Source organism: Drosophila yakuba, chromosome 2R (genome assembly GCF_016746365.2).
Source record: "Drosophila yakuba strain Tai18E2 chromosome 2R, Prin_Dyak_Tai18E2_2.1, whole genome shotgun sequence".
NCBI lineage: Eukaryota > Metazoa > Arthropoda > Insecta > Diptera > Drosophilidae > Drosophila > Drosophila yakuba.
The window spans coordinates 20199469-20225614 of record NC_052528.2 but is presented as its reverse complement, the minus strand read 5'-3'; the positions used below and the strand labels follow the sequence as shown (position 1 = coordinate 20225614).

The 26146-nt window shown below is 45.5% G+C and overlaps 5 protein-coding genes across 9 annotated transcripts in view; 1 reads left to right on the top strand and 4 right to left on the bottom strand.

The window, feature by feature from the left end:
- Positions 1-2712, bottom strand: part of LOC6531550 (solute carrier family 35 member F5) — a 3393-nt gene extending 681 nt beyond the window's left edge. Inside the window, exons 1-7 of the mRNA XM_002092312.4 lie at positions 2479-2712; positions 1626-1965; positions 1424-1564; positions 1314-1367; positions 646-1255; positions 175-586; positions 1-117 (exon numbers count right to left, since the gene is read on the bottom strand). The exon at positions 1-117 is cut by the window's left edge and continues 681 nt beyond it. Of these exons, the coding sequence (XP_002092348.1) occupies positions 69-117; positions 175-586; positions 646-1255; positions 1314-1367; positions 1424-1564; positions 1626-1715 (1356 nt within the window). The 5' untranslated portion in view covers positions 1716-1965; positions 2479-2712 and the 3' untranslated portion in view covers positions 1-68. The remainder of the gene's footprint in view (positions 118-174; positions 587-645; positions 1256-1313; positions 1368-1423; positions 1565-1625; positions 1966-2478) is intronic.
- A 305-nt stretch (positions 2713-3017) lies between these two features.
- LOC6531549 (flotillin-1) lies at positions 3018-6121 on the bottom strand. 4 transcript variants are annotated; one of them, XM_002092311.4, is made up of 8 exons: positions 5854-6120; positions 5498-5573; positions 4868-5222; positions 4570-4581; positions 3984-4454; positions 3771-3914; positions 3544-3708; positions 3018-3333 (listed from the first exon to the last, which is right to left on the bottom strand). In XM_002092311.4, the coding sequence occupies exons 1-8, from the start codon at positions 5903-5905 to the stop codon at positions 3316-3318; spliced, it is 1293 nt and encodes a 430-aa protein (XP_002092347.1). In that variant the 5' UTR covers positions 5906-6120; the 3' UTR covers positions 3018-3315. The 4 variants fall into 4 exon arrangements, with proteins under 4 accessions (XP_002092347.1, XP_039228100.1, XP_015051402.1 ...); XM_039372166.1 differs by having other exon boundaries at positions 3018-3708; positions 5854-6121; XM_015195916.2 differs by lacking the exon at positions 4570-4581 and having other exon boundaries at positions 5854-6119.
- Positions 6122-6136: 15 nt separating this feature from the next.
- LOC6531547 lies at positions 6137-9887 on the top strand. Of its 2 annotated transcripts, none has more exons than XM_015195915.2 (2): positions 6137-6275; positions 8481-9887. In XM_015195915.2, the coding sequence occupies exons 1-2, from the start codon at positions 6252-6254 to the stop codon at positions 9675-9677; spliced, it is 1221 nt and encodes a 406-aa protein (XP_015051401.1). In that variant the 5' UTR covers positions 6137-6251; the 3' UTR covers positions 9678-9887. The 2 variants fall into 2 exon arrangements, with proteins under 2 accessions (XP_015051401.1, XP_002092345.2); XM_002092309.3 differs by lacking the exon at positions 6137-6275 and adding an exon at positions 8239-8393.
- On the bottom strand, positions 6546-8159 carry LOC6531548 (cyclin-dependent kinase 5 homolog). Its single transcript, XM_002092310.4, has 4 exons — positions 7877-8159; positions 7621-7808; positions 7090-7454; positions 6546-7027 (listed from the first exon to the last, which is right to left on the bottom strand). The coding sequence occupies exons 1-4, from the start codon at positions 8042-8044 to the stop codon at positions 6864-6866; spliced, it is 885 nt and encodes a 294-aa protein (XP_002092346.1). The 5' UTR covers positions 8045-8159; the 3' UTR covers positions 6546-6863.
- On the bottom strand, positions 9845-10711 carry LOC6531546 (zinc finger HIT domain-containing protein 3). Its single transcript, XM_002092308.4, has 3 exons — positions 10383-10711; positions 10167-10327; positions 9845-10112 (listed from the first exon to the last, which is right to left on the bottom strand). The coding sequence occupies exons 1-3, from the start codon at positions 10448-10450 to the stop codon at positions 9910-9912; spliced, it is 432 nt and encodes a 143-aa protein (XP_002092344.1). The 5' UTR covers positions 10451-10711; the 3' UTR covers positions 9845-9909.
- Between the last annotated feature and the right edge of the window lie 15435 nt (positions 10712-26146).

Below are 26146 nucleotides of genomic sequence, written 5' to 3'. Positions count from 1 at the left end.
GCATTGCAATGAGCAATATTCAAAGTTTGTAGAAGCCCGATTTTTACAAAAAGCCTCCGATCGTTTGCTTAATCGCTGTTGCTTATCAGCGACTCCTGTTGTTCGTCATCGTTGACCCTAGATGAGAAATTATGTTTAAACATAGTTCATATATTGGCAGAATACAAGACTTACCTAACAATGCTTGGCTTATGGCACCGGCAGACTTTTCTATACACAATCCTAAAGAGCTTCATCAGCGGATCGGAATCGTCGTTTCGCATCAATAGCGAAACGAACACCAGGGCCACAAAGATGGGTATCGAGCCCATGTAGAACATCGACGAATATGGTTTGTTCTTCAGCAGGACATCAAACAGGATGGCCAGCGGAATCTGTAGCGACATGGCCAGCGTGCCAATCAGTGAGGAGGTCAAGAAGCAGCCCCACAGCCAAAGGGCTTCCGACAGCACAGTGCCAATTAATCCGTTCAGAAACAGAAGGGCAAACTGCCCCTGACTTGGCAGCTCAAAGGTTTCGATTTTGGTGAAATGGAGAATAAAGAATATTGGCCATAATAGCAACATATTCCATAGACCGACAAAACCTGAACGGGAGTCAGAAGATAAGCAACGATCAAATTCAGAACTCAACAGTTTTACTCACCGAAGAACAATGGTATGTCAACCTTCTCCTCCGTATCGCTTTTTCGCTTCACGAAAACCAGATAAGCGGCATAGAAGAAAGCGCTGAAAAGGGCCAAAAGGACGCCTCTGGTCATCTTTGTATCGTGTAGGTCGTTCATGGTGATGGTTACCACACCGCCAATGTTCATGGCCACTGCAATCACCTTGGTGATGGTCAGTTTGTCACCTGTTGCCGAGGGAAACACGGCTGCCAAGCAGATAATGAAGAATGACGATGTTGAGCTAACCAGTGTTATCATGGCCGCCTCGTCCATTTCCAGCGCCAACTGAAAGAAGTAATTGGCCGCAAACCAGAGCAGACAAAAAAGTAGCGCCGTCTTTGCCGTCTTGTGGTGGGTCTTCTGCCGCCTAATTCTCAAGCTGGCGGCATACGAAAGCCTGGCCATCAAGGCATCGGTGGCTTCGTGGGCGGACATCTCTCTGACCTCGGCCATCTTACTGAAGCGCACACTCCTTACGCTGGAATCATCGCTTTCGGTGCCCGATATGGAGTTTGAGGTGCCATTGGCTGGGGCACCTGCTCCTGCTCCTAAATGGGGCGATCTGATGGGCACATAGGTTGGGTCTCCCTGGAAGGAATAAACATAGGTAAAATCTGTTTCCACATATTACTGCATGTTTGCTTACCAAAACAGCTTGATTGGAGTAATAATTCTCGTCGTCTGCATTCTGTTCCATCATCTAAAGGAAGTAAAATCATTGAGTATGGTTTAAAATTGGGATATCTAATATCTTACAGCATAGTTTCCATTTTGTCGCTCGCAGGACTCTTTCCAGGGAGCCAGGATGCCGATGACTAGTAGGTAAATGCTGAACATGGAGGTTTTGAAGTATGTGCAGAAGAAGGGCTTATCAAAGTTGGCCTCATTGTACAGGAACTAGGAAAGTAAATCAAAGATAAAACCGATTTCTAAGTGCTTGGACATAGGGAATTCTTACCTTTGTCAGCTCACTGGAGGAGACCCAAACCACATCGACTAGTATCAGTATTGATATGCCCAACAGGAGTCTTTGTGTGCGACCTAGCATGATTTTTTGCCTGTTTTTTCGATTGTTTTCCAAACGAACTTAGCTTCTTTTTCCGCTACTTGGAGGATGTCTTTCTCCTTCCGTTATCTGTTAGCAAATAACTATTTACGCTTGTGCCGCCAGCGTTTTAGTTTCATTTTTGCGGTGTCTTTGGTTTCTGCTTTTCGAAAGTGATAAAAGGTCCGTCGCCAGCAGAATTAAATCTGGATTTCAGACAGATAAACCTGGGACCTTTACGTAGTCATTTCAGCTAGAATGCAGAAATTGAGAAAGATGTGTGTGAGTGCATGAAGTTCGTAAAGAACTGCATTTATTGATTTTCTGTTGACGAGTGGGTGCGGCATTATTCAAGGTGCAAATTACTATTTAACACGTTTGAATCGAACCGCTTTTCTCAGGTAGTAGCAATACGATTCACAGAGCCATTCGTCAATTAACATCTGCTTCAGCAGATATCTCCATCCAATTAGGGATTATCGCCGATCGCGGTGATCAGTTAAGTATAAACAAATTAGCAAGATTTCAGGGGGACTGACTGATAAGATATGCGACTTGGAAAACCAATTGTTTGGTGGGTAAATAAGAATACATTCAACGAATGAGAAGAGGGGGAGTGGCGCAGTGGGCGGCAGGTTGTTGATAACGAGCTCAAAACAAAATCAATAAGCACGGGCAGCGATATGAAGTCTGAAAAAGTCAACAAGTCCCACTGGTCATCACTTAATTCTGTTGTTTTTCCCTGCTAATTTATGCAGTTTTTTACCACTTAATTCCGCTTTTGAAGGCGGAAGTTTTTCCTTTCCAGTGCCGCAAATGTTTGCTCTCTTTGTTGTTGAGCGGAAACAAGCCTCTTTGTTTTTTATTCACTAAGATTTGTCTTAACTTAAGCGGGTATTTCCCAGTTTACACTCTCGGGAGTAATGTGCGCTATAATACTGATATTCTGATTATGATTTTTTATCCGCACAGCTGGACAGAGCTGCTATTAGTGCTGGCACAAAATCACCCAATCAAAACTATCGATATTTCTAGTTTTACACAGGGAATCGATTATTTCTTGCACGCATTTATATCCAAAGGTGGCAACGCAGGTGCGTTATGGGACTCCATTGAAAAGAGTGGCAATATGAGAAAACCGTTAAAACCATAGGTGTTTGAAAAATTTTAACTTACTTTATATCTGTTTTTAAAACTTTAACCAGTAACTTAAATATGTGTTTGCCCCAATAAAACTTGGTAACATTTTATGTTTCAATTATGTTCATACATTAATATCTACGGAAATGTCCAATAAAAACTGCATTTGTTGATCCAAGGAAGAATATTTATTCCACGCTTTGTGCAATACACTTATATAAATACATTATACATGTAATACAAAATATTTTTGCTCCTCTCTCTGAGTGTGTGTGTAAAACATGTTGCAAAATTTGTCGGGTTAGCACAAAGATTCAATAATATATTAATTATAAAGAAATTTAAATGCGTTCGATTTCAGTTTTGAAGTATTCGATCGTTCAAGATTGCGTAATTTTTGTTTTTTTGTTTTCTTTTTGAAGAGTACATAATTGTGTGTTTTGGTATTCTTTTGGGTACTTTTTTAGCCAGCATGCACAGACTGAAATGAAGAGAAAGGAAACGTAAAGTGAATTGAAACCAGGGAATCAATATCGCAAAACAAGGCTCAAAACAAACGAAGGTAGCAAACGAAAGCCGCGTCCTCTTGTCTACAAAGTCTTTTGATTGCCATTTGTTTTGGTTTCGATTGGGTCGTCATTCTTCACCACGACGAGCTCCGAAGTTAGATAAATTCAGAATTGGAACGTACCCGAGCAATGTCCACGCCGGTTATGTTCTTGACCAGCTCTGGCACTTTGTTGACGATCGACAGAACCTCGCCGGTCAGCTTGGCAGCACCGATATCGCCAGTTCCGCTGGACACCATCGTGATCTTCTTAGCTTGCGACAGCGGAGCAGCCACCTCGGCGGCCACCTGCAAATAAGATTCCACATGCAATTAATTACACATTTCTTTAATCTAACTTTTGGACCTACCTTTGGCAGTGTGTCCAGGAGCATCTCCACCATGGCAGCCTCGCGGTACTCGCGATAGGCCTCTGCCTTCATCGCCATCTGCTCGGCTTCTGCTTTAGCCTTGGCCGCTATGGCAAAGGCCTCCGCCTCACCACGGATCCTGATCTGTTACAACGAGTGGGAGATGCTTCAGTTAATCATAGTCTATAAGCCAAGATTTAGATGGTATCTCACCGATTCTGCCTCCGCCTCGGCCTCCATGACCACGCGCTGCTTGTTGGCCTCGGCCAGTTTCTCCATGCGGAACTTCTCTGCCTCGGCCGGTCGGCGAATGGTGGCCTCCAGCTCTTGCTCGCGGCGCATGATCTCCTGCTCCTGGACGGCAATTTCCTGTGTGCGCTCGATCACCTTCACCTGCATCTGCTCCTCCTTAATGCGCTGCTTGGTCTTGGCCGCCTGCAGCTCGTAGGCCATCTCGGCCTCGGCCTTTTTGGTCTGCACCTCCACATCGTAGGCGGCCTTCTTCAGCTCAAAGTCACGCTGGGCCTTGGCAATGTCGGTGTCGTTGAGGAAACGCGCGGCCATGCGCTGCTCCTCAGCAATGGCCTCCTTAATGTGCGCCTCAGCACGGGCCTCCGCCTCGCCAATGCGGGCATCACGCTTCACCTCCGCCGTGCGCGCCATACCCAATGACCTCAGGTAGCCCTGAAAAAGCAAATTGAGAGCGGAGCGTTAGTGCCTCGATGGTCACAAAAGGAGCAGAAAATGATGGACGTGTCCCAACGATTCCACACACAGGCGGTTGAGCGGACATACGCACCTTTGAGTCGCCCTACAGAGGTTCCATGTGGACATGCAAGAAATACATATATTCACGTATTTACAAGAGGTTACTTGAAAAAGGAGGGCTTTAAGCCGTAGCACAGTGATGGGAAGTAAGTTAAATAGAATATAGATTGATGTACAAAAAAAAAACGACTTGGTAAATTAAATAACTAACTATATCTTTGTAGCAAGACTAGCATCTAGTAAAATAAAGAATTCATTCCCATCACTGCTGATGATTGGGTTAGTTGTGCGGGGCTTGTGGTTAGAACTAATCGGCTGAAACTACGCACCTCCTCATCGCGCAAATCCTTGATGGTGTAGGAAACCACGGTTATTCCCATGTTGGCCAAATCGCTAGAGGCCACCTCAAACACCTGCTTGCTGAACTTCTTGCGGTCCTTGTAGATCTCCTCCACGGTCATCGAACCCATAATGGCCCGCTGATGTCCCTCCAGGGTGACCAAGGCGATGTGGTTGATCTCTGCCTCGGATTTGCCCAAGAACTGCTCACAGGCGGTCAGCAGCATGTCCTCGTTCTGACCCTGAACCTTCACCTGTGCAATGCCCGTCACCGAGATGGGAACTCCCTGGCTGGTGTACACGCAAGGACTCTCCACCTGCAGGGTCATCGTGTTTAACGAAATTCTGGTGAAGATTAGGTGACATTAGACATCTGAGGACTTGTAAACTTAAGACTAGGGATTCAAATACTAAGCCACAAATATCAACTGATATATATCTGATGAATAAGTTTTATTTTTTTTTCAGTTTATCGTAATAAGAAAGCTTATCACTGTAATATATTTGAATTAAACCGATTTCGTTCGAATAACATCTTATGTAAATGCACGCCCCCTAAAGCGTTTTCCTAACCTGTGGCTTTTCGTAGGAACCCCTGGTCAATGCCGGTTGATACCTACCGCTGAACCTGCTGGCCCACTGGCCAAACGAATGCACGTCCTCCCGGCACCAAAAGCGGCTTCATGTAGCAGCACCCTGCGCAGAAGATAAACAAAAAACACTTTGTTTACAAAACATTGCAGCATTTGGATTACAGCACCGTCACGCCGTTCGAATGCGCACGCACGGCTTCGGACTGTCGCATAGTCTGCTTCTTCCCCTGTTAACCCCACAACAACATTTGCGGTACACAAAAATCGATAGTGACGTCACTCGGGGTGGGGTGTATGTGTGTGTGTGTGTGACAATTTCATTTATGTTCATTTAATTAATCGATTTGACATTATTTTAAGCATTTAAAGGTCGAGTGATATACCAGACACAACTAGGGCCTCATTAGGTCCGCAGGTCACAAATCCCCAAGTCATTTTTGCAGCACTTTATCGTAAATTGTTTCCGAAACACGGTTGCTGCTGATAACAGCTTTCGTTTTATCTGCGTAGCTAACACAGTTTTCGTATTTTTAACTATATAGCGAATTATGCGATCCACAGGTAGCCTTGTTTATCCGTTTAATTATATGTATAAAAGAATTTCCGAGCCACTCGGTGCTTAGAATTCTGAAATCCGACCGGTCCGCTTAGCAATTCGTAGCACATTGAAAGAATCTCTCAATCTGTAAAGTTCTCAATTTTCTAACTCGCGAGTGCGCAGAACGACTTTAACCCCTATTGAGTGCCGTGTGGTTGAGTCGACCACTTCACAGTATTCATCATGCTGCGACGACGTAGTGCTGCGGTAAGTGTATTTATTGGTTTAAAAATCTAGGTTACATCTCAATTTTTTTGATTCTAATTTACTCAATGGCTCATGTCAATCAGAAAGAGCGGAATTTTCAGGAATTCACATCGAATTTTATCAGAAGATATTCGACACTTTTGCCCCTCTCATTAAATTTGGAAACCATATGATTTTAAACATTTCTTGCACACTCACATAAACAGTAGATATCGTCTGAGAATTTGAACATTTTTCGGATCTTAACGATATACTCAACAAAAACATATCTAAAAGTAAAACGATTTTAATGAATCAATAATTGTTTTAGGGATAAAGATTAATTTGGCAGCTAAAATGGCTATATTAAGAGTCACATTGGTAAAGATTGTCATCAATCAAACCGCTTTTGCCTTGGTAAATCAAACAAACGAAATTATAAAGGACTTTTTATCTTAGCCTAATATCGACCTCTACTGCAAGGACATACATATATAATTAAAAGATCTGTGGAGACTGCGCACACGCCTTGCTGAACAAGGTCTTGGGTTTGGGCTTAAGTCTAATCGAAGGTTGTGAAAACAGTGGCTTGGAACGAGTCTTCCGACCTCAGTGGCCCGAGGAGCTGCTGTCCGTGAAGTAAGGATGCTGCATCGCTGCCTCCGCGCTGATTCGCTGATTTGGCCGGCAGATGAGCAGCTTTTGCAGCAGGTCGCGTCCCTTGGAATTTAGCCTAGGTACCAGTTGACTCCACGAGGTGATGGCCGGAAAGGCTAAAATGTAAACAAGGTTTCCATATTAGTGTTAAACAATAAGATAACACGGCAGGCCTTACATGGAAGCGCCACGTAGTCGGAGAGGTGCGAAACGCCTGGCCAGGAGTCCTCGTTGGGGGTGCCCAGCACTCGGAAGATCTTCATCAGCTGGTCGAGCACATCAGACCCAGGGAACAGCGGTCGCCCAGCGTCCGCCAGTTCGGCCAAAATGCATCCAGCCGACCACATGTCTATGCTGGTTGTGTAAAGCTTGGCTCCAAACAGGACATCGGGAGGTCGGTACCACAGGGTCACCACCTCGGCGGAGTAGCACTTGACGGGAATGCCAAAGGCTCTAGCCAGACCAAAGTCAGCCAGCTTTAGTTCGCCGTTTTTGTTGATCAGCAGGTTCTGTGGCTTCAGATCGCGATGCAGGACATTATGGCTAAAATTGGACAAAGTTATGTCTGAATGGACAGCGGTGCAGCAGGACACAAGTGGACACGTAGAGCCAATGAATTTCACTGATAAAGTTACTCCATATCACCACTGAGACAATATAGGATCTAATCCAGTGCTTATATATTACATATATGGATGTATAGGTATACCTGTGGCAGAAGGCCAATCCGCGCAGCAGTTGGAGCATAAAGCTCCGACAGACGGCCATGTCGATCTCCCCGTTGAGGCTGTCGAAGTACTTCTTGAGGTCCTGGTCGCAGTGCTCGAAGACCAGGGTGAGTTTCTTGTCCGAGTGCAGGACGTCTATGAGGCGCACAATGTTCTTGTGCTTCAGCTCCTGCGGATGGGAATGTGCCGATTTGGTTTCCAAACTTCAATCACTTCCGGCTCGTTCGACTGACTTACCTTCAGCAGGCAGATCTCCCGGAGGGCGGAACTGGGCACACCCTCGTCGTCCTCGTCGAGTCTCACCCGTTTCAGGGCCACTATTTCCATGGTGTCGCGGTTGCGGCCCTTGAACACCGTGCCATAGGTGCCCTCCCCGATCTTCTCCATTTTGTCGTACTTTTGCATCTTGCTTTTGTTGTGGATTTATGCGTTTAGATGCAAAACTCCGGGGATTATTCTATTTGCAGTTTGTTTTTGCTGACCAGCGATTCGTGCGCCCAACAGCACACTGTTAACCGCTCACAGCACGCTGTGACTAACCAACAGCGCAGCTGACAGTTGGCTGCCACCAAAAATACCAAAATTCAACAGATTTCATTTAAACAAATTTTAAAAAACTGTTTTTAAAATTTGGAATTGGGGAAAGTGTGAACCTAGGAAACCCGATATTAGCTAAAACATACAAAAATAGATCGGTCCTAATATAAATCAAACTTATGATACTACAATGCAACAATGGAGCAGTACTACAAATGTGAAAGTTTTTCTTTAACAAACTATAATTATTATATACACTAAAAACTAAGAACTTTTTACAAACGATTTCTTTTCCTCTTTACAGAATAACAAGCCCGACTTACTAAGCCTGCCCGACGATGTTCTCATTATTATTCTGAGTAATCTCGACCTAAAGACGCAGCTACAACTGAAACACTTGCATTTCCGGTTTAAAAGATTAATGCCGCATGTCTGGCGTGCTCATAACAAGTCTGCACATATATCCTTGATTGAAATGCACCTGAGCAATAAGGATCTGCGTTTCTTCCTGGAAAGTACACAACAAACCCTTAGTACACTACGGTTTAAAATGAATAAAAGATCAAATTTCGAACTGCTTACTAGCTATAGTTTTCCAAATCTTAAGGATTTTCGCTTCTCAACGCATTCGTTTACGTTGAATGATGCGGATTTGTCAAAAATGTTCAAGACTTTTCCAAATCTGACAACTTTTAGCCCACATGGAAAGTTCACTGGCAAACACTTTGAAGAATTTCAATGTCTCGAGCACCTCACGGTCTCCTACTGCAGCAAATTTGAAGTCACTAACTTGATACAGATCCTGAAAACCAGAAAAATAAAATCCCTCAAGCTGGGAATCTTCGAAGCTGACCAGATATCGAATACACAACTGCCCTGGGAAGGGATTCGAAATCTAGAGTTTCTGCAGTGCTACCGCGAGGAAATGATGATGTGGTTTCTATCGAAACTGGAACATCTCACGCACTTGAAGAAGATATTTATTTGTGGTCTCCTAAGGTCCGGCGATCTGAGACAGATGCTGATATCTGCAAAGAGAAGCTCCATTAATATGATCGAGTTAAACAAGAGTATCTCCATTGCTGATGAGACTCGCGGCCTAAATGTGGCTATTAAGACCCTGAAGGTGGCAAAGTATGGCATGCATGCGTGTGAGCATCTTCGCATTAATACCAACGAATTGTATATACAAAATTCGGTTTGTGTAAGCGGACATGAGTTTGAGACCCTAATACAAAACCTTAAAACGCAACAGATCCTCGGTTTATCCCACTGCACTTTTGTGTTCGAGGACTTTAGATTTGATGCACAGAAATTGGGGGAAAACCGTACCACAACACTTAATGTTTATGTGGATCAAAACGTGTATCGCAGCCATCCTGCAGAGGATGCCATCCCCATGACGTGGATAGTGCACGGGGAACATAAGTTTTTCAAGCTGCACATGGAGCATCCAAAAATCACTTTCAACTCCGATCCACTTTCGATATACTTTGATTAAGTTTGAATGCCAATGAGCTGGTTTAATTCCGGCCGATCTCAATGAATTCGTAGTAGGAGATTGGTTTGTGATATTGAAAATAATCTTAACCTAATTGCGAATCCTTAGAGGCTTCCAGGAGTTCTCTAATGCAAGCCGACCAAGAAGCTGCAAAGGATTGGGTGCAGTTTAAGTTACAAAATAAAGGCTTAGTTTATTTGAGACCGTGAATTGTGTTTTTGTGAACCTCATTTCAGGAGTACAACTCAATTTCAGCGCGCTCCGCATCCGTCATCGGCTCGACGACCTGCAGACAGGCATTGGCGAACTCCACAAAGAGTGGCTCCTGCATGGCGGCCATCATGGCTGTCTGCGCATTGATGGCCACATCGATCTGCTGGAGCAGCGAACGCAGGTGTGGATTATGGAGCAAATTGCGTAGGTCCTGGCAGTTCTCTGTGGAAACCACTGGCTGAAAGAGCAGTTGAAAGCAAGAACTGGAGCACCTACCTAATTGCTGGAGCTTGTCCGCGGCCACTGTGTCGTCGGTGGGGAATGGCACATGGAGCGTAGGTTCCTCCTGGTAGCCAACTTCAGTCTTCTTTACCTCCGATTCCCTGGCCACGCATTGGGGCGAATCTTTGTGTGCCCTATAACAAGCCACAGAGCAGCTACATTTGGTGGTATATATTATATGCATGGTGAACTGTTTGAAAAGCTACTTACTAGGGAGCCGAGCATTTGCTGCACTTGTATTTTCGCAAGTTATCCACGCAATTAATGCAACTTTCCATCTCGTCAAATTCAAAGTCGCGTGCAAAATAAAACTCAGCTGTTCGGGTTTTACACCCGCCAGCCTTTGTCACTCGCCAGGGTTCCGAGCCGTTTCAAGTCCGCCGGAACGGCGTTTTCTTTTTGGCGGTAGAGAATCAAAAAGTTAATTGCAAAACGCAAACAGAATAGGAATAGAATATGTAAAAGAGCGCGTGGCTGCATGATAATTTTGTGAGAAAACAAAACTAGTGGAGTTGTACGGCGAGTGTGTTATACATACATTGAAATTAATCCCATAGCATAGGCAGTTCGTTCTGTAGCTGCCAGCTTTCGTCAACGAATGATTTCCATTTTTGGCGCCATTGCTTATTATTTGAATTTTTCAGCGTGCGAAAATCACTTTTAAAATATAACTCAACGCATATGATATTAAATATTTTCCTATGATCATTTAATGCTGGGATGCTTGGAGTAAGCTATAAAGTCTACAAGTTGTAGAGTTTGAAGAATTAGCTGATTAACTTATGTATGACTTATGTATATACGGACGGACAAACCAAAGAACATGACTAGATTAACTCCTGGATTATAAATGAACACATACTTTATAGAATCGGAACGCATCCATCTGTACTTGAACTCCGTGGGAATAATTGTTTGCTGACATGTACTTATTCAAAAGGATTAAGGGTTAAGGATATAAAACCTTACGATTAGTGGAGTGTTTGGGCAGATTAAGAAAGACATAGAGTCGTTCTGCCCTTTTCCGGTTGCGATTGCCTTTATTTGATTGTATGTATCCTGTGTATCCGGTCTTGTTTGCTTTGGCCAGTCTCATTTATGGGCCATCCCGGGCACGTCATCTTCCGTGAGGCTTCCGAGCAAACAAACTGGGTACGCTTATCATGGCCCTCCCCTTTTTTCGCCCCAAAAATGCCACCAACTCCACCAACATTTTGGCCCCTCCGGCGATGGCAATGCGCAGTCTGAAGCCACCTGGCGAATTAACCGAGAATTCGACAAGCGCGAGGGGAGCAATCAAATGACGGTCGGCGTGTCCGCAAATTGTAAACATATCCTGCACAAGGAACGTACTGAAACGGAACGCTCCTGCCCGGGAAGGAGTCGTCCAGATCCGCACCAGCTCCAAAGACAAGTACAGTTAACCAGAAGTAAAAATAAGTCAAATAGTACGGCTCGATTGGCTAGCCGAAGACTGCAATGCCCTTCAATATAGAGCTTTCTATCTAAAGTAAATATTATGCCCTGCAAAGTAAGCCTGATTGCAGAAGAAGCACTCCATTTAGATGGCAATTTCGAGCTATAAAATAAGGATAAGAATAGGATGCCTTCGCGGTATAACCCAGACTTGTCATATGTATTACAACTAATCCATTGAGATCCTTTGTGTCCTGCTCATTGCCTGAGCTATAATGACCGCTGCGAGGGTAGAGCAAACAGCGAAAAACTTTTGGTGGCAATAAATGACTTCAATGACTGACTGACTGACCGGAAGGGGTGGTCTAGGTGCATGGCTATATATGAATCGTTTCTTTTTTTTCCTTTTTTTTCTTTTTGCTGTTACCATATTTTTGGGGGACTTGTAGCCGGGAGTGGTTGTTGTTATTTTCAATCGTTTTTGCTTTGTTTTTTGAGCGCTACCAATTGGATTGCACAAAGAAAAACGAGTGGTACAAAAGAAAGCAAAGGATGCCGGCTAACAAAAAGGATGGGGTCGCGGGGTATGCGGGGTATGTGGGGCTGTGGGGGGAATCGGAGCGGGTAACATAATGTGGCGCCTCTGCCGCTTCCGCTGTTCGTGAGGCACAAGCGCGATAATTGCCAGCGTTATCCGCTCGGCCTGCCAGTCAAATAGGCGCAGCAGCAGAGCAGCGCTGGAAAAGCGGGGGGCTATCAGGGGGGAAAAGTGGTAGCAGGGGTAGCAGGGGCAGGAAGACCCTTCGTGTGACTCGCCTACTTTTGATTTACAACATTCGTGCAACATCAGCAGCAGTGTATCGCCAAAAGGAAAAGGGGCAACCAATGCAAACAGCAAGAAGAAAAGCGAGACACACGCCACCAAATGGGGCGAAAGTTTTGGGGCGGGTAGTTGCATTTTCCGAGGGCAGGTGTCGTTCGTTAGGAGTTTTCAGCGTTTTTCAGCATTCCCAGCTTTTCCCAGTTACCAACAACCAACGACCAGTTACCAGTTACCAGCTAGCCGCCAGCGAAAAAGCCAAAAGCGATATTAATAGATAGCGGCACTTTTCGCTTCGTTTTTATCGCCCGAAAAGCCAAACGAGGAAAACACTGAAATGTGGAAAAACAGTGGGGAGAGGGGGGATAGATAGTCCTGGCAATTGGGCAGATTGACAGATCATGCAATCGTAGTGGCACAGCGTTTATAGTGCATATAATGAATATTAAATTACATGCAACACATCTGCCTTTGGCAGTCGAACTTCCTTAACGCGAATGTCTGTTACTTGTGCAAAAAGGACTGCTTCTTGTGGAATGCACTTTTATGGCTTAGATCCCAATGCTTTAGTACTTAAGTACGCATTAAGTAAGCATAAATAATTGGCTGTTTCCGCTATAGCGAAGATCGTCTGTAGTCCTTGCAGGTAGTTGGTAGTAGTAGGTAGATTCATATTGGGTGCCGGCAGGCATGCGAACGCGACATCTGTCAGCCCATTCGATTGAAATTCGCCGGGGTATTGGATAGTGGACTAGTGGGTCATCAAATGGATTCGAAAATAATTCGAAATGCCGAACGGATGCCGGGGCACATTAACTATCAGCAGGAGACTACGATGCACGGCCTGCACGGGGAATTGAGGAATGGGGAAAGGGGAATGGGTGTGCGAGGAACTATATGAATCCCAATGGCTTGTAATTTATAACGCAATCACGTGCCACATTCGACGGCGTCGAGCAGAGGCGCCAAAAATATGAATATATATATGAAACGAGAGCGACTAAATAATTTGGAAATGATTTACAATATGACCAGGACCAGGACGAGAATGGCCGGGGGCACAGCGATTCCGGAGGTTCATAAATCTAACTGCATGACGAAAAGATGCAGTCCTCGAGTCCACTAGAATCCCCAATACTTGCTGTACTTTCTTTTGCGGCGCCCCGGCGAAATGTGCTGAAATTACAGGCTGCAGCCGGGAATGATGCATGACTGGCAGGCACAAAAAAGATGGCAAATGGTGTGGTGTGGGGTGCAGGAGGGGATAGCCGAAAATTGTCATATAAAAATGCGACCCCGTGGCGCTAATTCGGTTATGTATTGTCAGTGGGCCTAATCTAGCGGGAAATGGCCTTTGGCGGCCGAGCAGCTGGCATGGGCGCATTTTCCTTTAGTACAGTGGATCGCTGAGGCGATAATTGCAATGGCAGTAATTTCAATTTGCCCGCTCCGCAATCCGCTGTCCGTTGTCCGCTGTCCGTTGTCCCAGAATCCGCTCCCCGCGTGGCCGCTTTGATGGATGGCAGCGGCCTGCAGTCCGTTGCTGTTGTCAAACACTTTGCGCCTTGGCCATTTGTCTTTCCGCCGCTGTGGCTCTAGTTGCTCCTCCTCGATCCTCCAGCTCCTGCTGCCTCATCCCCTCGAGCTTATGCTGCAGATAGCGCTGCTCGCTGATAAGGGTAGCTCAACTGATTAGTGGAGTTTGACGGGAAAGACTGACAGTATCCGTAATGGTGGGGAGTATTTAGTATAAGGTTTCTTAGCTGAATCTTTAATTGATTTGATTTATATGTAGCATGTATATAATACTCAATCGCATACCTTTCAATCGATGTAAAACTTTGAGAAACCTGTTTTAAATATCACAACGTCAAGTGGCACATTGAGGTAAACCACGCCGTAACTTGGCCACAACTTTTCCAAGAGTGAATTGGATCCAGAAACTGTTAGGGCAACTAATCGCTGCCTTGGGCAACGAATACTTGTTACATTTGCCTGGTTTTTATTTCGACTTTGGCCACGTTTTTGTTTTTTTTCTTTTTTGTTTGCCGCTCGGTGCCTTAATTAAAAAGCTGCAGGCCGCTTTAGAAGTTGCAACGCAAAGTGCAAGAGGAGGAGGAGGAGATTGGAGATTGGAGGCAAGTAGCGGGTCCGTTGGGGTATTTATGACTTGGCACGCAACGGACGGAGCATGATTTACGGTTTCGACGACTTCGGTTTATTGAGAGGCGCCACAGGCAGCGGCGGATGCAATAGAGCAATAGAGGCGAAACAAAGCCAGCGCCAAGAATTGGCCGCATTGGCCCATCAATCATTAGGAGCTGTCCATACCTTGGCGTAATCCTTTTTCCACCGCCCCTTGGAGTCCATAGTCCAGAGTGCGGAGTGCTCAGCTCTGCGTCTAAATCCCGGCTATCTGTAATGCCCATCCCGCAATCAGGACTTTCGACTGGCTCGATTGGCTCGAATGGCTTTATGGCCGCATTATGCTTAATAAAGCACTCACTGCCACTGGTTCTTTATTTTTATTTCTATGCATCGCCAGTGTGGCATCCATGTCGGCGTTTTATCTGCGAGTCATAATGGCAAATGGGAGCTGGGAACTGGCGACGCTTTTACAGCCTCGCAGTGTTGCGTGATTTATGTGATTACTTCAATGCGGCGGCGTTGCGCCAAAAGTCGAAAAATATAAAAGCGATTTGAAGTACTGGCAAAAGCCTTTCCCCTCCCACTTCCACCAACTTCCCCCCCCCCCCCACACTGCACACAGTTTGCGGTGGAAGCGTGTCAGCGGCGAAAATAAATATGCATAAATATGCTGCAGTCCTGTTTCGCAATTAACACTTGCGCCGAAATGTAGGCAACACTCTTTGGCAGCGCCGACCGCTAATGAGGCGACCGTCCAGTTGATATTCAATTTATTTTTAAAACGGCCAACTGCCGCGTTATTAACTCTCCTCCTGACTCTTTATTTTTTTCGTTGCGCTCCTGCCGCAATGGCACAAAATAATTTTCCCAATTGGGCATAAGTCCTGCGGTTGAACAGCCTGCCCACCACGCCCTTCGCCCCCCGCCCCTTATACTGCCACGCCCCCTCGCCGTCAGTGCGCAAATTGAAACACTCGCAGATCCCTTTCGTCTGCGCCGGCCTTTATGCAACCCGGAGTCCACGAGAGTCCACTCACTCATGAATGCATTTACATGGCCCGGCTTCAACTTGCCCGCCGGCGAGGCTAAAAGCCTCGGCACTAATAAAAAAGGTTTTAATATGTGTTTTATGTAGCCATTTTTTAAATATAGTAATTCAGTTGTAAAGCACACGATATAAACAAATTTACTCGGTTAATTATTATTCAGTAGTATGCATAAGTCAACTTAGAAGAATTATACAAAGTGCTACTAGGTAGTAAATTAGTCATTAAAAATCCCTATATATCCAGCAGCAAAATGAATGTCTTATGGGGAAACATGTGCATGCAACACATATGTAGTCATGGAATATTTTCCCAATATAGACTCTTTCCACACCCCTTTTTTCTGAGTGTAGCAGGGGGAGCTGGCTCAAAGGGGTGGCAATTTAACAGCATTTACAGTAACACGTGTAATTATTTCATGAGATTTATCTGCAGCAGCCGCTCGCCTTCGCTGCACTTTGGTAAATGCGACAAAAATTCCAATTGCAAGGCGCAAACAATGGGGCGTGGCACGCGGGCCAGAGATTGGGTGGATGCCACAAGTGACCGCAGCATAAACCAGACCATCTTACGAGGTGCCGGGCGAAAAACTGGTCAAGGCGGGGCGGGGCGTGGCAGGGCAGGATGCCGTGATAAGCTGCCATGTGGCAGGCACAACCTGTGCTCATCTGTCACTTCCGGCCACGCCCCCCCCCGCTGCGCCCACTCGTGCATCAACTTACAAGGCACACGCAGCGCCATCTGTTGTGGTTTATTTGCGTTAAAATGATTGGATGCACGTCATATCTACAGGCCCCCAGTTACCACCATCCCCCGCCCAGTATCCAGCATCCAGGATCCAGTATCCAGCATTCGGTATCCAGCATTCGGTATCCAACATTCAGTATCCAACATTCAGTATCCTGCAACCAGCTCCAGTTTCATCTGCAGTCCCTGCAACCGTTGCCAGCTCGTAATTCTTTTACGAAGTGTGCGATAGGCGCAGTTTTAACTTCCTACAATTGCAAGTCGAAAGGGTATATACAGTGCACAACCACATGGCTATTCATATTGCTAAGAGAAATGAAAGCATGATATAGTGGCAATCTTTAATGTTGATAAAACGTTCTTTACCTGAGATCATTGCTGAATATAAACATGTGATTATTTCGAGTTAAGGCTAGCTAGTTTCATGAGCTTTTAAAGTAATGGGTATCTGATGGTCGTGCCACTTGCCACCATCAGTCTTCTGCTGTGGTTCCTGCAACTTTTGTTGCTGCAGCAACTGCGTGTGTCGCGATGTCCCGGCAGGCCTTTCCCAGGTACTTTATGGCCTTGTCGCGGTTGAGCTGAGCTCCGCGCGTGCCTCCGCTGCATATTTAATATGCAAAGCCACGCGGAGAGCGACTGAGCCGCAGATGGATGCACTGCCACATGGCGGAAGATGCACCAAAGTCCCCAGCCACCCCAACTGAAAATGAAACTGAGTTCGCGGGCGGCGGAAGGAGAAGTTGTGTTCGATGGCAGGAAATGCGATACATTGCTTTGTGGCGGGCAGCTTGTTATCAGTTTTCGTCCTTTTTTTTAGTATCCTGACCTGCGGGAATATTGGTGTGATAGAAGTTGCAGCCAGTCGGTGTAAGTTTGACTTTGGATTGTGTTATACTGCAAACCGTCTCAAGTCATTCGAAAACTAAGCCTCAAAGGGACTGCTACTCAAAAAGTGGATTAAAAGTATCTGTTAATGAATAAATTAAAAGCAAGCTGGTTATACAATTAAGCGCTACATCCTCTTACCTTTCAGGTACTTTAAAGTTTCGCATTTCTATTTTAAGAATGTTTTTTATGTTTTATTTAATGTTTGTGTAAATATTCCGAAAGAAAAAATTGGCAAAAATACATTTTCCCCCAAACGCCTTAAATAAGAAAGTAATCATTATTCCTTAGTACTGTATAAGTCATAAATAAAAGGTTACATTCAAAACCTGCTTCCTTAAGCTGTTTTTCACCGTGAAAAGTCAGATCCCGGTGGCCATCAAGCCAAGTTTCCGAGTCGCATGCGTTCTCATGCAAAAATCTCTAAGCCGGGCCAACAAGTTCGGGGCATCTGTGACTGTCACCTGCTGGCTGCTTGGTTACCTGGCTACCTGTCTACATCTCCCCCATTTCACCGTCGCCTGTGAGCAGCATGTCACCAAAAGGCAGAAGATACTATCGCCCATGCCCATGCCCATACCGCAACCAGAAATGCCCGGGAGGATTTTCAATTTTACTGCATCATAAATTAAATTACCTCTTTCGATGTGCGATGTGCGAGCAGGAGACGGAGTGCAGAACTGGGCCCATATTTTGCCAGGACCAGGCTGGCTCCATTTTATTACCGCAAAAGAAACGCAACAAGGAAGCGATGTGATGCTGATGGTGGTGGTGTTGGTCGTGGTGGTGGTGGTGCGACCTTTGACTTTGCCAAAATGCCAAAGGTATGCGCAAAAATGCACAAAACATTCAACCTGTCGGGGGGGTTTTGGGGGCTAAGGGGGTTAAGGTGGGTGAAGGAGGCTAAGGGGTTAAGGAGTGGGGCCAACCAATTCCCAAACTGCAGCAAAAATGTACAACAGCAGTCGCAGTCGCAGCCGCAGACAACGATGAGGCCAAACGACGATTGCGACTGCAACATTACGTATACGCAGTGGTGCACCGCTGGAAAAAAGACAGCGGGCTGGGAGCGCTAAAGGGAAAACCAGCAAGCCAAGCTCTGGCCATGGATCCTAATGAAATCAGTAATAGTAATATAGCAGCGGCCAAAAAGAATCCGAGTGGTGGAAAAGCTGCTATCTGTAGCTAGCACTGGACCATTTTCCATCGCCTTCCGAAAATAGAAAAGAAAAAAAAAAACATTCACATATTGCCCCCAGTTCACTGTTTGTTTTGGAGTGCGTCCCTTTGAAATCTTGCACACAGGAGTCCATTAAATTTCCCAGCTTTGATTTGGCGAGCGGAAAATCGGGCGGGAGGCGGCACACACAAAAAACACACACGGAACTCTCCGAAAAACTAGGCGGAAAAAATGGCTAACGTTCGCGGCTAATTTATGTAATTTGGCTAAGAGGCAAACACACAACACGGAATGTCGAATTGGCGCGCATCCATAACAACACCGAATCGGGGCTAAAAGCTGCTCTGGCATGCTGATGAACCCGGCAATGTCGTCTTGCCATCGACTGGCCATAATTAAAATTACCTCGTTTACCTGCCACGTTTGTGGAGCCAGGACCTGTCGTCCTGCCGTTCCATCCACCTCCACCCAATATGCTTGCTTTTGGCCTCTTTGTTGACGTATTTTTTGGTTTATTGCCTTGCATTGCGGATATGTGCGACGGCTGCCAAATTGTAATGTGCGGTGCGTCTAGGGAAGCGGATCTGGGATCATAACGTGGCTCTAATGGTCCTCAGTTTTGGGCTGCTCTGCTCTGGTCTGCTTTTGGCCAGGTCAATGGCGAGTGTTTTATCTTTTCCGGCCTCAGACACTGGCTCTCTCTTCTTGGCTCACTCTTTTATTTTATTGCCGTCCGTTTCGGCCTTTTGTTTGATGAAATATGATTGTGTTTGTTTTCGCAAAAGTGGTCAGCATGGCCTGCAGTCTTTAGGCCGGGATTTGGACTCAGGTGGGTGCAGTGCACGCTTTAGTATTTTTAATTGCCTCAAAACTAAGCTGAGTCCATTTCCGCACGTTAGTCGTATTTCATTTGGAAAATATTTTAATTAGAAATAGCACAGAACATAAATCCAAATAGTTACCCAATAAAATCATATTTAGCAGAGGCAAAGTGCTTTTTTTTCCAAAAGGCGGACCGTTGTGTGTGAGAGGTCACCGTGTGGGTTATCCTTGTGGGTTATCCTTATGGGTTATCCTTGTGGGTTACCGAGTTAAAGTGTCGTGCAAGTATTTCCCTAGCCTTGGCCATGTTTCTGCAGCTCTGTGGGCCAAATCACATGCTGCTTACTTATTGCTGGGATTAGGAGAAGATACCTTTCAGCAGGCGCCCCCACTTCCGCCCCTGCAACCCTTTGGCCTGCCATGCTACACGGTGGGAAAGTTGTCAACCAATCATCTTTCATTTCCTTTGTTTAACCACCAATTTCCAGTTTGCAGTAGCAACTACAGACTTTGAGTGCTAGCTTATATGGTTGAAGCTGTAATATACAGTATTTAACACTTATACAATTAACCAGAGTTTTAAGGAATATTTCCTTGATTATGCACTCATTTTGTTTTCAGTGTAGCTGCGAGTGGTTTTTGCCAGGCTCCGGCGGACATAACTCAAACCGAAATCGCCTGCCATGGCCTGCACGTGCAGCAGTCGCCGCCTGAGCCTGCCAGCAGCAGCTCCCCAGCTGCGGTTGCAGAGGCTGCCCCGCCCCCTTCTGCCTCCAATCTCTGCCTTCTGCCCCTGCCCGCGGCATTCCCCCCTCTTGCCCATGCAACCCAACTGCTGTTGGTGTTGCAGCCAGCAACTCGTATTTGCAACAGAATGGAATGGAATATGGGTCAAAGTGCAGTTGAATGTCCTGAAACATCCGCAATGCTGTAGTTTGACTTTTTCCACACACACACACACACACACACATGCGATGGTTCGCTTTTGGTTCGGTGTTGGTTTGCATGGGAATTGCATTCAGGAATATTTTACGTTTTACGTTACGTTCTTTGTGCACATGTGTGTGTGTGTGAGCCAGGACTTTTACGTTACTTATTCGCAGTTGGTTTTTTTTATAGGCGCATACACATGCCTGGGATTTTGCGATTTGGGGCTTGCAAAAGTTGTGTAGCCTGTCAGGCATCGAGTCTGAGCCGATCTGTCTGGATCGGCCGATGGTTTATGCATTCTAGACCCATCCCCATTCACATTCCCATACCCATTCACATTCTCATACCCATTCGCATTCTCATACCCATTGCCATTCTCCATCGCCAACAAACAATGTCCCCCTGCCAAGTCAGTCCTTTGCTGGCCTTCAATTAGCGTTCGAGCTTTAAGGACAAACAATTTGCGGACCAGACAGAATACAGAACTCGAAATTGCCGGGACATGTGCAACACACTTTTAGATTATTCTATATTACCCAGTGTCATATGGGGCGTGTGCAACTTGAAAAGTAACTAAATGAGCTGAGATGGCTAAAGGATTTATATTTTATATTACAGAAACATTACTTTTATAGCTTAGTTGTTTTTCTCTATTTCCAGAAATTTGTATATTTTATTGCACTTTTATTGTTTACCCATTGAATATCTTAGCTGAGCTATTTAGACATCTAAATTGAATTTATCAAGAAAGCTTACTTAAGTGGGCATCCTGCGGTCAGTCAATTTCCCTCAATATAACTTCATACCCATTACTTGTGACTGGTGGGCAATCAGAGGTCCTGCCTGCACTTGGCCTTTGATCAAAAATCAAACTACAAATTAGCCAGGACGCGACTCGGACCGCTGCCAGTCTGGTGCCCATCCATGGCCATTTGCTGCTGCTCCGGACTAATCTCAAAGTTTCACGGGTAATTTTAAAGATTTGTGTGCCGCAATCCATTAGCCAGGACGAAGGAAACAGGACTACTACTTGACATGCCGTTGGCCGCAATGAAATGCGCAATAAATAAAAAGCTAAATGAATTCGAGGCCATGTTGGCCGCACATTGAAGCAGCGAACAAACAAGCGCATAAATTTGGCAACTCCGCCTCCTTCCAGCCGTGTGTCGCCTGTAATTTTGCTCTTTATGGAGCTTGTTTGTCATTGAATCGCCGGATGTGGAAGTGGATATCCACGGGCAGCGTCTTTGATCACACATGCACGGGTTGATTGACAGGAAAGGCTTGGAGTGCTCTCGGATTCTCCACCTGTGTCCAACTGTGTCCGGTTGTGATTCACTACTTCGGGCGGTCAAACACACACTTCAGATCGGAAGTTCTGCAATCGCCTTTTCAGGCCAAAAAGTGGTTAGCTGAAGGAGGAATGCCAGAATTGCGTAGCTCAGCAGCTTTCCCTTTGCACGGAGAAAAATGTTTAGCTGCCGCAAAATACAAAAAATATCTTAAAATCATTATGGCATTTTGTACATTTATTTTGGCTAACAAATATTACTTGTACACTTGAAACTAATGACTAATTTTTAGCTACTTTAGCTTATGTACTCCAGTTCCAAGTCGAAGTTATAACTTTTCTCTGTGCTCTCCACTTGGCAGCTCCCTTCCCTGATGAACGTGCGGCATTTGTCACCCGAAGAATGTGGATGCCACCGTGGGTGTCTGTGGGCATTAGTGTCGGCCAGTTGGGTCTTGGCCATATGCAGCAGATTAAAACTCGATTTGACAAGCTGTTGACTGGCCGAAGGCAGGAGCCAAAAGGATAAGCGAGTAAGTGGAAGACAAGTGGCATGCGTGTCCTTTGACCATGCCCACATGACACCTCGCCTTCTTCTTTTGCATTCTTTTTTATTTTCAAAGATTTATGCGGACAGGGACCACTAGCTGGCAGGCAATTAAAAAGCAGTTAATGAAAAGCGCCAACTCAGCCTCAAAAGTCTTCGCAAAGTTTTTGCTGCACCAAAAATTACGCATACGCCGCATGTGACAACTGTCAACAATATAATTCCTCTCGCCAGCCATAAAAAATGATGCAGGTGTGGCGGCAACGGTGGAAGAGGGGAGGGGCGGACAAGGGCAGTCCTAAAGCAGCTTAAGGCAGTTACTTTTTGCACCTTTTAGACGGCTTACGCGAAAGGCAGGGAAGCCAAGTTAGTGCCAAAGCCGGGGCTCACTTGCCTGTCGTCTTGGCTGCCAGCAAAAAGGGGGGCGAACGCAAGGTTCTCGGCAGAAGGGAACTGGAATAGAAAGACAGCTTTGGCATCCGAAACATCAAATACCCTGTACCTGGTATAACTAAGAGATAGCTCTGCAGATCTAAGAATGATGCGTATCTTTATAAGAGAGCTCTCCATTGTAAAGTATATTCATTTTAAGTGTAGTTTATGAAGCAAGCTTTATCTACATATATAAATAAGAGATTTTCAGTTAGTAAGCATTAATTGTATTTTTATGCATAATAATGGGGATGCCAGTCTTTAATTAGCCCCTCTAATCATATGCATCATTATACCACTTTTATTGCCAGCGATTTATGAAAACGTACCAAACGAGTGCTACCCCGTGATAAATAATACCAAATGCGAGAGCAGGAGGGGCTGCAAATGCGAGAGAGACAGCAAAGCGTGGCTGCACTTTAAGCCTTCGCTGAGTAATTGCGCGCAAAAAATGCGCAAATTGAGCGCAAGACCCAGAAAGACCCCAAAAGCCCCACCACCCCCATTTCCCGCATTTCCACCATCTTCCCCACCAAACCCCCCTTCATCCCACCGCACATGGCGGCCCATGGAAGGGCAGCGAAAACTTAGTTTTCGACTGTGTTTACTTTACGAGTTGCGTTTTGCGTGCGAAAAGTTTTACTTACGACTTGCATAAATGCAGTCATTGCCAGCTCCCCAATGCCCCCCACTGCCCCGCAAAAATGCAGTCAGAGTCGCAGAAGAGATTGGCATGTAAAATATGCTAAAAGCATGCCACTTCCCAGGGGGCCGAGGGGAGAGTGCGGCGAGGGGGGAGAGGAAAGGGGGCAAGGCCTTTTCAAGGCGTCGCTTAGTCGCGTTGTCAGATTTGTCAAACGCTCCCAGAAATGCGGATGATGGTGGGGGGGTTGGGGGCCAAAACAGCTGGAAGGCATCGAATGCCACGATGAATACTTTCCAATTGCATAGTTACAGGCGCTGGCCAAATATTTCAAATATTTGTGACATTTAAATGGTGGAAAAGTTGCCGAAAGCGAGTGTGTTCACAAAACCATATCGAAAAAGTCTGAAACTAATATCTAAACGATTTTATATGGCTTATGTTAAGAGTTATCACAATTCATTGGGGAAAAATATTTAATTGTCAATGGTACAATAGAAACCGGCTATAAGTCAATTTAGACATTTTATTCTTTTATTTAAATTTATTGAAAAAGTGCCTTAGCATGTACTTTATTTCAAACTATCGAGCTAATTTCTATACAAAACCATTAACTGAAATGTACAAATGAAGTAGTTTGTAGTTTCTTTCCTTACTAAAAGTTTCCTACCAAAGTTGTTGTTTAAAGTTATAGGCGCCTGTAAAGTTTTGTATTATTATGTGATCATTATGAACCACCTTTATAGCGGTTAGAATTTTATTAAAATTATTTTGAAGAATTACAGGCACTACATCTTCGTTCATGTGTATGAAAAGTGTGCCTGATGAAGAGCAGGACTCAAACTTAAGCGCAGTAAACTTACAAAACTGAAGGAGCAAAAGGAGGCGGGGCACATAAATTACTCCGCTCATTGCGCACATTTCTGCGCCAAATCTAATTTGCCAATAAATTCCTTTGTTCATCTCGGCCAGAATGGGCGGCCAAACTCGTATCGAGCAAACTATCGCAACTTTAAAAGGATACTTTGCGGCAAGCAGCAGATAATGCCTAAGCACAAGGGGCACAAGGGGCAGCTGAAATGCAGGCGAAACTTTAAAACTAAACAAACTATTTATAAATTGCGCAGAACTTAAGACCAACCGAAAACTTGCCAAGGAAAAGAGGCTAGAATGGTGCACTGCAAAAAAATATAAGCTAACCTTAAACCCTAACACTAGTACTCGTAAAACGTTTTTAAGATTAGGACACAAGTTTGTTGCACCTAAGAAAACAGAAGTTTCGCTGCTCTGAAGTATAAATGCCTTGAATCAGTTAATTTTATAAGTTAACCTGATTTGTTTCAGTGTGCGAGAAAGGGAATCGAAAGTGGAGTGGGGCGCAAATGGACAGCGCGTAGGAAGATGCAGTTGCAACTGCTAGCCAAGCCAACTTCTTGCGGGCTGCGGCAATTCGTTTAAGCCGCTTTGCAGCCCCGGCAATTTATGTGCCACGGCTGCCTTGCCAGAAGTTCCTTAAAGTATGCAGTATGCAGCACTGCCCCTCAACACCCTTATGTCCTTGCCACCGCACCCTTGCGCCTTAACCCTCCGATGGGCTGACTGGCAAATGCGTTTGGCAGACGCCGCGGCATCGATGACGCCCCAAAAAACTTGGCGCTAAATTGCGGCCGAGGCGCGTGTTCCACAAAAACTTAAGTGGCTTATATGCTGGCCAGCTCCATGGCGAGGGGGCATGCGAACAACAAACACGCGGCAACAACACTTGCTCCTTGCATAAAGAATATCCAGGGGCCATAAGAAAGGACGAAAGCCGAAACGCAGGACACTCTTAATATGTAGTAATTTCTAACTTATAGTTATGAGTAAAAGTTCAATTGAATACTTTGATTATGATTAAGAAGTGATAGAAAGTACCATAAATTTTTTTACATATTTTCCATTGAGCTTAGTTTTAAAGGATAACAAGCATATCCTTAGCAAGTGTATGGCGCTGTCTGTTGATGGGCTGTGTGCATGAAAAATAATCATGGGCCGCACTCGAAGCGTCGCAAAGTCTGCGGCCAAGTCTTTGGCTTTCGATGGGACTCCTTCGTCAGATTTGGCGCTATTCCGCGATGGGGTTTTTTTTGGGGGGGGGGGGGGGGGTTCTGGATCAGGATGTGTTGGAGGGAATATATAAGTGGAACGGATGTGGTTTGTGGTGGGTTAAGGGGCAGACAGGACACACTTGGGCATGAAACTCACGGCAGGCGTCAATCAATCAAGTGAGAGTGAGAGATCGATGCCGCTTATCGATGAGTTCATAACATCAATTTCCATAAAAAGGCGCTCTGGCAAATTTATGCTAGCATGTAAGTAATGAATGGATGTGAGATGTGGGCCCTAAACCTGTGGATCTCACCTTAATTCACCTGCACACCCAAAGCGCTGTGACTCCGTCGTCGGTCGCTCAAGTGTGATAATTAGCTGCAAGCTGTGGCAAACTGCTGGCCGCGCTGCTGCTGGTTGCATGCACCATGTCCGGTTCTTGAGGGGGCTTCATTAGCCACATCAGCATCGGCATTGGCAGCGGCAGCAGCATCAACATCGGCATCAGCTAGCCCCCATGCCTGTGCATAGTTAATTGGCCAGGCATTGTAATTACTTAAGCATTAACCACGAAAGCAACACTTGAGCGGCGCCAGAGCGGCAACGTGGCAGCAGCAACATGGCCAACAACAATGGCCATTTCCGGCCGAGTCACTGGGCCGAGTCTCAGCTCCTGGCCCTGTCCTGTCCCTGTTATGGCCCGGTGTTGGCCCTGTCCTGTTCTGGCCTGGCTTAATTAGGTTTTTGGGCAGCGGGAATTTGTCGCCATGGCGAGTGTATGGCCAGTGTATCCTGGGCCCACCCATAATTTATGATCGAAAATGCGTTCCGGCCTCTGAGCCACTGAGTCTCGTGGAAGACGGCTTGGCATTAAAACCAATTGATTTATGCCGCTCGTTTGCGGTTTTCTATGTCTGCCGCCGTCTCGGGTTCTGTGATTTAATCGACAGCCCATCGATTGTTAACTGAGGTGATT

Coding starts and splice junctions, on each gene's coding strand:
- LOC6531549 (XM_039372166.1), bottom strand. CDS start 5,905: ATGACTTGGGGATTTGTGACCTGCGGACCTAATGAGGCCCTAGTTGTG. Junction 5,574..5,853: donor TGAGGCCCTAGTTGTGTCTG/GTATATCACTCG, acceptor TCTTCTGCGCAG/GGTGCTGCTACATGAAGCCG. Junction 3,915..3,983: donor CCGAGGCGGAGGCAGAATCG/GTGAGATACCAT, acceptor TCGTTGTAACAG/ATCAGGATCCGTGGTGAGGC.
- LOC6531548 (XM_002092310.4), bottom strand. CDS start 8,044: ATGCAAAAGTACGACAAAATGGAGAAGATCGGGGAGGGCACCTATGGC. Junction 7,809..7,876: donor GGGAGATCTGCCTGCTGAAG/GTAAGTCAGTCG, acceptor TCCCATCCGCAG/GAGCTGAAGCACAAGAACAT. Junction 7,455..7,620: donor GGATTGGCCTTCTGCCACAG/GTATACCTATAC, acceptor GTCCAATTTTAG/CCATAATGTCCTGCATCGCG.
- LOC6531547 (XM_002092309.3), top strand. CDS start 8,367: ATGCAACAATGGAGCAGTACTACAAAT. Junction 8,394..8,480: donor AATGGAGCAGTACTACAAAT/GTGAAAGTTTTT, acceptor TCCTCTTTACAG/AATAACAAGCCCGACTTACT.
- LOC6531546 (XM_002092308.4), bottom strand. CDS start 10,450: ATGGAAAGTTGCATTAATTGCGTGGATAACTTGCGAAAATACAAGTGC. Junction 10,328..10,382: donor AGCAAATGCTCGGCTCCCTA/GTAAGTAGCTTT, acceptor CACCAAATGTAG/CTGCTCTGTGGCTTGTTATA. Junction 10,113..10,166: donor GGACAAGCTCCAGCAATTAG/GTAGGTGCTCCA, acceptor TGGTTTCCACAG/AGAACTGCCAGGACCTACGC.